General features: G+C 42.0%; 1 protein-coding gene across 5 annotated transcripts in view; it reads left to right on the plus strand.

The window, feature by feature from the left end:
• CATSPERT (catsper channel auxiliary subunit tau) overlaps positions 1-10,558 on the plus strand; it is a 32,533-nt gene extending 21,975 nt beyond the window's left edge. For all 5 annotated transcript variants that reach the window (XM_035137262.3, XM_035137235.3, XM_088673032.1 and 2 more), the window contains 3 exons: positions 1,652-1,695; positions 4,526-7,291; positions 9,923-10,558. In XM_035137262.3, the coding sequence (XP_034993153.3) occupies positions 1,652-1,695; positions 4,526-7,291; positions 9,923-10,258 (3,146 nt within the window). In that variant the 3' untranslated portion in view covers positions 10,259-10,558. The remainder of the gene's footprint in view (positions 1-1,651; positions 1,696-4,525; positions 7,292-9,922) is intronic.
• Positions 10,559-10,817: the final 259 nt, after the last annotated feature.

The following is a 10,817-nucleotide window of genomic DNA, read 5'->3' on the forward strand; positions in this document are numbered from 1 at the left end:
ACTTCTTAAAGTGTTCCTCCTGCCTTCATCCTGCGCTTTGAACCAGCGCCCAACCTGAGAGCAATGCAATGCCAGTGAGTAACTTATAATTAAGTTAGGTACCAACTGTACTTTTCAAAACATGGGTTATGGATGTGGCTTATTTAACAATGACTAGTTTGCTTTAAATGAGGATTCCTTGTTTAAACCTGGCACCCGGCTAATACGACTCTTCAAAAGTGAAACTAAACTTGGCAGAAATATTTTCCCTGACCATGTGAGAGAAGCACTTAAGACTAGTGGCTGGGGAAACCCAGACAGACAGCTGGGTGGGGTATAAATAAATATAACAACAACTACTACTACTACCACTACTACTACTAGCACTTTCCTCAGACTTATTGAGGCTCAACACTGTATGGCTAAACCAGTGGTTCTCAAACTTTTTTCTTTGGGCCACACTTACAGAACAAAATTTTGCTTGCTCCACACCATTTTTTATTGATAAGAAATACATTTGAAAGCAAAAAAGAAATGGCTCCTAGCAGTGCTTGATTCTGATAAGCCATCTGGATTGGATTGGACACTGAAATATTTAAATGTTTCTTTGATTATCCTTGAATCTTCCTGCTACAATTGCCATCCTCCCCTGCCACACCTTCGAGAACCACTGAGCTAAACCATGATTTAATGTTACATCCAAACACAACCTATATTTCCATTTCTGCTCCTGTCTTTCTTTCCCAGAGGTAGGATTGCTGATCTCCCATCCTTTGGATCAGGAACCATTAGAGACAGTAAAGCTGTTTCCATAATAAGACTATGCAGAATTGCAGGATTCTTTTATAGTAGAATTCTCTGAAGTAAGAAGAAACTGATAATCAGGGAACTCTCAGGACAGGACAAATTATACAGAAAACATATATAGGAAATTCTACAGGGGTATTGGAAGAGAATAGCAAGTTGGCAGTCTTGCTTTTGCTATCAAGCCAAAGTAAAGAGATTGGATGTTTGTGCGCTAACTGCTGCAAAGTGTTTAGAAGTTGCTCCTTCAAAAAAGAAAAGGGTTGCCTTAGTCAGAGGCCAAAATATATTGCAGTTATACATAATTTCCTCCTATAGAGATAGCCATAATGGTGTCTTCTACCTTGTGTTGAACTACATATCCCATTACCCCTGGTCATTGGCTATGCAGACCAAGGGCTAGGGATGGGCATATCTGTCAATCTAGACTCTCTCAGTTTCTCATTCTTCTAATCCTAAATTCAGCTTTCCACATTTCCACATCATTTTGCAGATATTTTTTTTAGTCCGCACAAAAACTCATTAGCATTTCAGTGAGAATTTCTAATACAGTATACACATTTTTACTAAGTATATTTCCCTGAAATATTTCTATTTCCCATTTTTTCCATTATTTTAACTACTATGTGCACCATTATTATTATTATTATTAACCCACTCTGCTCTCTGTGGTCATTTATGGAAGTGACAGTGTCTTTACTGAATTCCATGACAAAATAATTCATTACTCAAATGATTTGGTCTACTGGGGAGTGTTGTGCATTATTAATTTACACTAAAATTAAATACCAGATTTCACAACTAAAATTTTGTTGCTCTTCCATTTGTTGTTCTTTAATATTTTATTTTTCTTGCTGATCCATCCTAGATTCAGTTGTTGAACCAGTACAGCAATTGCCTTGGAAATCTACGGTAAGGAATAACTCGTTAAGCACTGCTCCGATAGCATATAATACAGTTAAGTGGATTTGGTGATGTCTGTGTAGTGATGGCAGCATCATGGAATGTTTCTTATCTACCTCATTAGTTCATGATCTGTTGCAGAAAACAGCACAAGGAGTTGGTACAATCTGGCTTCCTCTCATTCCCAGTGTTAAACACAAAAGAAACCAAGATCACGTATAAATGTACTCAACCACAAAACAGACGTGACCAACTGATAATTGTCTCAATATTGCATAATTATTATATATTAACTAAACCAAAATGTAAGACGTCAGTTTTTCAAAATTCAAATCAAGTCCCTTGCTCCCATAGAATACTGTAGGAAGTTCATAGGTATGAATGAGTTCATTCCAACAATAATGTTCAGTTTTGGTTTAGTTTATATACAATAATTATGCAACATTGAGACAATTACCAGCTGGTCACGTCTGTTTTGTGGTTTTCCTATCATTCCCTGCATCTGATTATATATCCACTTGCCAGGGATAGTTAGTACCTCTATAAAAGACACTTTGGATTCATTTGGGAAATGTTTTGTGTTGACACTCTTGTCACTTTCTTTTCCTCCTCCTTGGTTATTAGAGCCCTGGTTTTTCTGCTTTAAAAAGAGAACAGGTAGATTGGAGGTGGTATATATTTATGGGTGGTCTTTGAGCACTGGAGTCTCTCACTGTTGCCACATTGCTACCGGTAATTCCTTTAGTTAATTTTGTTTGGCGGAGAAGAGGCTTGTTTATGATCTTCAGCATTCTGATCTACAGTCCTGATTTCCACCTTCCCCCTACCTTTTTTCTTGGCAAAGCCCCTTCAAGGATTGGCTTGATATGACATTTCCCAGGGGGAACTCAGCTGATCCCAGGGAGCTTGCTCTCACCACAGGTCAGCTGTTAGGCTAGGGGTAGGCAACCTAAGGCCCATGGGCCGGATGCGGCCCAATCCGGCCCGCGGATGGTCCAGGAATCAACGTGCTTTTACATGAGTAGAATGTGTCCTTTTATTTAAAATGCATCTCTGGGTTATTTTGTGGGGCGTAGGAATTCGTTCATTTTTTTCTTCTTCAAAATAAAGTCCTGTCCACCACATGGTCTGAGGGACGGTGGACCGACCCATGGCTGGAAAAGGTTGCAACAAAACTCCTTTGCCCCTGCACAATCAGGGGTGCATATTAAGGCTCCCAATTGCGCATTGATAGCTGTGTCTCCACCTGCCCCTCACCTTACTTCACATATGACATCCAGTGTAGGGCAGATAGGTGTAGCTTGGGGAAAACCACGTAGCTGGAGACCCTTTGGGGAAAGGGGTTTACATTTCCCCCTCCCACCTCCGCCTCCCGGGCTAATTCTGTTTCTGTGTGGGAAAAAATCAGTTCAGACTGGGACTAAAAGAGGCCTGGTTTGCACACAAAGCCATGGTTTGTTAAACTATGGTTTATTAAACCATGGTTTGTCTGATGGTCTGAACCCTGCCCACTGGCTTAACTCTGGTTATTTACTGCCAAGAAACTACAGTCTGAAGCCATGGTTTGTTATTGCCTTATGAACCTAGGCTTGTTTTAACTTTGACTTGGTTGTACATGCAAAACTAGCATGCAGACTTCCTGAAGCACAGTTTGCTTGCCAACAGCCCAGACGGCCAGACTGCAATTCTATGTACACACCTTTGAACGTACATCCTATTGAATCCTGTTGAATTCACAAAGAGCTAGTTCTGAGTAAACATGCAATAACACTGTGCAGTACAAATACCTTCACACACACCTTCTAAACTCATTTTTCTGTGTGCAGCCTATTAGCTTAGTGCTGCGGCTGGCTGTTGCCTTGTGCCAGGGGATGGTGGCTGTTGGACATTCAGCAGTACTAGCAGATGATGTCAGCACTGATCAGGACTGGCTTGTGTCACCAGTACTGTGGGAGGAAACGTGAATTCCTGTGATCCACGCATGTGGGGTAAATAGCAAAAGAATCAGCTGGGTGCCTGGATTCAAAACATGGGGGTAAATCACTCTCCAGCAAGAGAAAGCCCTCAGTAGCAGAGTTTAAACTCACAAAGTCAAGCAGTTAGGAATGTAGGCTGTTAAATCTTTTGCATATCCCATTTAGTCCGCTAGCAAAGCACTCTTCTCTTTCCGCCCTCTGGCAGTGAACAGACCACACCATTAGTAGGTTTGAATGCTTTACTTACAAATTCCCAAGGTCTGATTTATGCGTTATTCCATGCAGCAGCAAGAACAAGGCGGGTAAAAAGTATTAGGTAGAAAATACAGAGATAGCTAGTTAGAGGATAGCACTTGTGCAGCTGCCATTCCCCATCCAACACCCTCTGATGCTTATCTGCTAGCATGCATATGACTGCCCAGCATAGCTGCCAAGTTTTCCCTTTTCTCGCGAGGAAGCCTATTCAGCATAATGGAATTTCCCTTAAAAAAAGGGATAACTTGGCAGCTATGCTGCCCAGCTGAAAATATAACTTGTCTCCTTTATTCCCTGACTTCAGAAATTAGGAATAATGTTTATACTGGTAGGATATATAGTATTACTGTATTACTAATATATTGTTTACATGCATTTTTCCTATTTATGCTCTTCATTTTGTTGTATTATCATAAACATTTGACCAAGAAAATTTATTCATTTGAAAGCCTCTTGTAAAAAAACCTGTTCCCAAGACCGGGGGGGGGGGGGGGATGAGCATAGTACCCAACTGCCCAGGAATTTCCAAAACCCACACAACTCCTCTGTTCATCTTGCAGCTTTCTAAATTTCATAACTATGCCCTCTCTCCCTTTTTTAAATTACAGTTCCAGGAAGCGGTTTTTAGTGGAAACAAGTTTGAACCATTCTTGAGAAGTATCAGTAAAGTACAGCCTCCTCCACTTATTTTTGGCAAAGGAGATGTCAGTCTTTTAGGGAAAACGTACCCATCTGATGCTAACAAAGAACGAGAAGACCAAGATCCACCTGATGGGATGTCATTGACAAAACTTGGGAGTAGTACGGACACTAAATTAATCAAGAGCAGTGGGGAGCTTTCTATACTAAGGCTTATTGAAAGAAAAATGGATTTAGAAGAGGAGGATCAAAAACGTGGCATGCAGGATGAAAAGGCATCAGAACCACTCGCTGTCACATCGGGTTCTTCTCAAAAGACACCAGAAGATAAACTAGCAGAACAAGCAGAAATAAAACAGGTTGAGATTTCCTTTGAGAAGTCTCTTGAAGATGTGCTTGCTGATAAACTTGTAAAAGTCGTAGCAGTGTCATCGATTTTAAGCAAGAACCTTGAAAACATAGTTGCAGAGGGACTCTCAGAAGCAAAGCTGTCTGAAACACTGGAAGATAGCAGTTTGCCAGGGGATGATAAATGTCTACCTGAGGAAAGAAAGATGTCTGGCGAGAAGGTTGCAGAACCAGAGGTAACAAAACTGACAGCTGCTGTAAGTCAAAATTTGCAGGCTCATCTTATAGACAAATTGTGTGAAGAGGGGATAATCACAGATACAGATCTACCTGAAAAAGACCAGATAGTTTCTTTTCCAATTACTAGTGATTTGCTCAAGAGGAGGAAAAGCTTGTCCAAAGAAAGCATGTCACAAACTGAAATAGCAACACTAAAATCACTAAGTGAGCATCTATCAGGAACCATCACCAAAGCTGAATCCATGCAGCATAGTAAAGAAAGTAGTAAGGAAAGTATTAAAGAAAGTAGTAAAGAAAGCGAGTTAGTAGTTACAGGGACAGGTTTATCTGAAAGCAAAATAGATGGTGATAGAGAGGCTGCTTCATGTCCTAAAATCGACAGTAGTTCAGTTGAACAAACAAATGCAGAGACAGGCTTAGGAAAAGAACCCTCTAAACAGTCACTGGAAATCATTAGAGTAATGTTACCTGTGAACACAGACACAGATAACATTAAGCAGCGACTTTCTATTCATGATGCTCTCCTAGAAAAAATTTTAAAAGCAGAAATAATAAGTTTAAAATCACTTTTAAGCAAAGAACATCAAGATCACTTCAAAGATAAACTTTCAGCAGCTGGATTAAAGGGAGAAGACTTGAAAACAGTGTGCCGGAAGTTGTCCTTGGCTGTGAAAGGGGATGACAGTGTTACACCAGAGAAGGCTGCGCTGCAGGAATGGCAGGATTCCTCTAGTGAGGGCCTTGCTAAAGAGACATTGGTGGTAAATGAAAGTATTCAAAATCTCTTTGAAGTGCTTTCAGAAAACGAAATTGCCAACCTAAAGTATGCATTGAACAAAAAGATTCAAGACCATCTTTCAGAAAGACTTTCAAAAATAGGAATGATCACAGAGAGTGAGTTAAGGAGAATACTTGGAAACTTGTTTCCAGTAGTGGAAAAACTAGCAAAGAGTGATGAAGGCTTAGATGAGCAAAGTACACAACTAGATACTCAAAGCCTGCATGACAGGTTTTCAGAAGAAGAACTAAAAAATCTAAAGTCTCTCTTGAGCAGACTTCTAAATCAAGGCCACCGAGAGAAACTTTCAGAATCAGAAGTACAAGGTTTAACATCAGTTTTAGAGAAAAGCTTTGAGGATCTTCCCATACAAAACAGTTCTGAAACTGGGATAAGCCAAGAAGTTGAGGTAAAGGATGAATGCCATACTATATCTCTGCCAGATGTTGAGGAAAGTCAGAGAGTTAGTAAGACAGATGTATCTGAGAGAGGAAAAGTTCCTTCAAAGGAAAGTCTTCATAAAATTTCAACAGCGGGTAAAAAACACAAAATAGAAAAAGAAACTGTAGACCTTTCTGTAACAAATCTTTTGGAAGTAGAAACAAGGAGCATAGAAACTCAGACGATGGGTCATCCCAAAAAAGTGAAACATAAAAAAGAAAGTCACAGGTTGCCGAAGTACAGTGATAATCTGAACATACCAAATATAACGAGAACAACATTTGATGTAGGATTTAGAAGCAAGTCACCTGAGGAAACTTTGAAGAGAATCCCTGAACCGTTTGCCCCGTCATCTTTTTTGAGTGCGCATGATATTGGCATCCAAAGTGAGGCAAAAAATTATTTCTGCAACAAGCCCCCCAGTTTTATTTCCAAGCCTCCCTTTCCGGTGAACCCTCAAACATTTCTCTTTTTGCATTCAGAGTCTGAGGAAGACACAAAGCCAGCAGTTAAACACCACCAGAAGGCAAAAAGGAAGAAATCTGACATAAAGAAGGATAGCGGGTCACACCAGATGCAGCAAGCATCGATGAGTACACAAACCAGGAGAGAAAGGGTGCCTACTGGAAGCACATCTAAGGAAATTTTAAAAGAAAAATGCAAAAGGCACCCACCAACTTCTCCAAAACTGAGCGCCACCGACAACAGGAAGGATTCCAAAGCAACGGCATCCCCCAGCGGTACGCGAAAGGAAAGCCTGAAGCAGAAATCTGAGAAGAAGCGAGATACGGAGGTTAAGCCCAAAAAATCACTTACCAAGACTGCTGTCCTGTCTGATCCACAGATACAAAGCCATTCCAAAAACATTTCGGAAAAATCATCCACAACTAAAATACCAGCTCCTGGGCGTACAAAAGGAAACACATCGGTAAGAACAAAATAAAAAAATCCTTATCTACCTGTAATTGGTAAGAACGTTATTGACTCTGTACTTGAAGATCACAAATATTATTTTTGAAGGCAGCACATCTAGGACAATATAGGCTTCAATGCATTTATTTTTTCCAAACAGAGAGCAAATCAGAGCCATGGAACTAGCGTTGCAAATTAAAATCAAAGCTCAACATATTGGAAAAACAGACTTCAAAACAGGGGCTCCTATATTAAAGACTTTAATGCCAGTTGATTTGACTACACTCATGAGCCCAGTAAACCCAGTGCTTACTGGTTGCTTACATAGCCAGCCTTAGTGATTGCACTAAAGCAGTGTTCCTTGCGGCATGTAAATGATTGTTTTCAGAGACTGTACTGTTTTTCAGGAGTAGCAGTTGGGGTGGGGAGAGTTTTATAAGCCTTCTCTCCCTTGCCACCGTCCTGATAAAAGTCCCTACCCCACCCTGCGCACAAAAAGCCCCTGCTATTTGGCCTGGGATGGAAGCTGTCAGGAGGGTTTTCATCAGGACCAAGCATGTGTGAGAAAGCCTTAAACCCTTTCCCCACACAGTGGTTGCAGTCCTGATCAGTTGCTGTATCAGAATAGCACCACACGAAGCAAAGCATTCAGTGTAATGTGAAGCTTGGCCATTTTTGCCCTTCTAAAGTGTTGGTGTTGACCTTTAAAGCCCTAAACGGCCTCAGTCCAGTATACCTGAAGGAGCGTCTCCACCCCCATCGTTCTGCCCGGACACTGAGGTCCAGCGCCGAGGGTCTTCTGGTGGTTCCCTCGCTACGAGAAGCCAAGTTACAGGGGACCAGGCAGAGGGCCTTCTCGGTAGTGGCACCCACCCTGTGGAATGCCCTCCCACCAGAGGTCAAAGAGAACAATTACCAGGCCTTTAGAAGGCATCTCAAGGCAGCCCTGTTTAGGGAAGCTTTTAATGTTTGATTTCTGTATTTTAATGTTTTGTTGGAAGCCGCCCAGAGTGGCTGGGGAAACCCGGCCAGATGGGTGGGGTATAAGTAATAAATTACTAATTACTATTACTAAACCTGACACAGAGTACATACATATCCTTGGCTCCACATTACCCTTAGCACCATACTTTCTCTTCTTCTTTTTTACTGCTTCTCAGCACATGGCGTTCATTCCTTAAATGTTATTCCTTTGTTTGCAACAATATATAAGCCACCCACTTACAAAATTGAGGTGGTGTACAGCAATATGCACAGGTGCAGTAAAACACAAGATACCACAAAAGCAATACACATCATCTTGCCTCTGCACTTCTTGAATGCCAAGTTCTGCATGTTTTGATCTCCCAACTCCAGTTCCCAGCCTTACCAGCATCCCTACAGGCATTGCAATCCCCTGCCAACAGCAACTAGGTCTCCGTCTCTAGGAAAGGTGGAGAACCTCTATCTGCCCCTCTGCCCAAGGGCCAACTTTTCAGATGGATGGGGCAACCCACCCATCATTCACACAATGTCAGTATGAGATCACGATTGGAAGGGGCAAGGTTCCAAGGCTGGGAACCGCAGCGCAAGGGGCGTTTCCACCCTTATACTTTGCAAGCCTCCTCATTCTCCTTTCCACCTTGGATGTCAGAGGTGGGAAGAAGCACAGAGTCCTTTGTTGGGAATCCTTTGGGAGCTTCCCTATGCTTCCCCTATCCATCTTTTTTCCACCTGTGATGTCAGGGGCTTCACAGAATAGCCCTAGGAGAGAGAAGTTTTCCCCATGAAATAAAACCCACTTCCCCCTCCATGGGCAAGGCATGCTCCCACTGCTCATTAGGGTCTGGGTGGTTGGGAGCTCACCTTTTTCCAGCAAAGGTTGAGAGATCACTTTAAGCTCTTGAAGTCCCACATTTACCGGCTCCATGCCCGATGTCCTATATGACATCAAGTTTGGCCTGCAGGTCACAGGTTCCCCGCCTCTGCTCTAGAACCTGTTTAGGGTTTCCATAGGCGAACCAAGAAATTGCACCTATGCATTGCCACCCGAATGCTTAGAATGTTTGGTGTCTCGGTCACAGCACTTCAGCCAATTGCTAATATGGGGAAGGAAATAGAACAGCAACCACTAGTATTTAGCTGATTAGTTAGAAGACAGCAGATATTAACCTGACCCAGATATTAACAGCAGCATGAATTTGTCAAATGAAATAAAGACTTAGGCGTGCAAAGAGACACAGAAAAGTGCAAATTTGATTGTTCGATAAGCCAACCACTGAGCGCTGATAAATAAAAACTTTGTGTTGTAATCCAACATTGTCAAGAAGACTTCTGCTTGCCTAATGGGACTTCTGTCTTCTCTCCTTTCTCATGTGCCCCCTCCAAATCAGCCAATTTGTGGGTAGGGAAGAGGAGGAGGAGGAGGAGAAATGAGTGGGATGCAGTTCATTGTCTTACAGCAGGCATCCCCAAACTCGGCCCTCCAGATGTTTGGGGACTACAACTCCCATCATCCCTGACCACTGGTCCTGTTAGCTAGGGATCATATGAGTTGTAGGCCAAAACATCTGGAGGGCCACAGTTTGGGGGTGCCTGTCTTACAGTGAAGTTTGTCATAATTATACACATACATAAAACAACTCTTTGCTTTTATTTTGATACTCAGAACATTGCGGGCCCAGATGATATCGATATGGAAGCTTACAGGCATCTTGAAAAAGCTGTAGAAAGAGCTCTTCTTGATTTAGGAAGAGTCCCTGAAGGCAGCTCCAGCCAGGGAAGGCCAACTCCTGCTCCAAGTTCTACTACTCTCATAACCAAAGATTCACCCAGATCCTATCACTCTGCTGTTGAGACTCCAAGAAATCAAGCAGGCTCAATAACGGAGATGCTTAACAATCAAGAACAGATCTTAAAAATGACACCCGAACAACTGGAAGTTGTACTTAGGATTATCCAAAATATATTGAGGCAGAACGCAAGACCCCCAAATAATGGATGAATGGAAACAATCTTTGTGTAAACCAGCTACGTATGTATGTTCTTACTTCCCCCGAGCTATTATGAAAAATAAAACCCTCTGTATATATACATTTTTAAAGAAAATTTAAGGATATTTTAAAATTATTGTAGATAGGAAGCTGCCTTATGTCAAGTCAAATATCATTGACCCATATATTTCTGTGTGTGTGTGTGTGTGTGCGCGCGCGTGTATGTAAAATATGCCACTATACCTGTTTCCAGACACAATGTGAATCAAAACTGCCTGCAAATGAATAAAAGGGCTCAGATTTGATCCCCACATCGTGCAAAAGATCCCTGCATTGCCAGGAGCTGGATTGGATGACTCTTGTGGTCCTTTCCAACTCTATGATTCTATGACTCCCCTAAAAAGGAGCTTCCTCTAGGATGGAACGGTGCTGACAAGCTCCCCCCCCCCCCCAACTGCACCAGGGTATTCCGATGGAGAAACTCCCCTAGTGCAGCTGATCCCAAGTAGGGCTTCCTATCAGCAATGATAAACTTGCAACAGAATAACTGGGAGCTGACGTTAAGCTAGG

The sequence above is a fragment of the Zootoca vivipara genome, chromosome 1 (assembly GCF_965207765.1).
Source record: "Zootoca vivipara chromosome 1, rZooViv2.hap1.1, whole genome shotgun sequence".
In the NCBI taxonomy this organism is placed as follows: domain Eukaryota; kingdom Metazoa; phylum Chordata; class Lepidosauria; order Squamata; family Lacertidae; genus Zootoca; species Zootoca vivipara.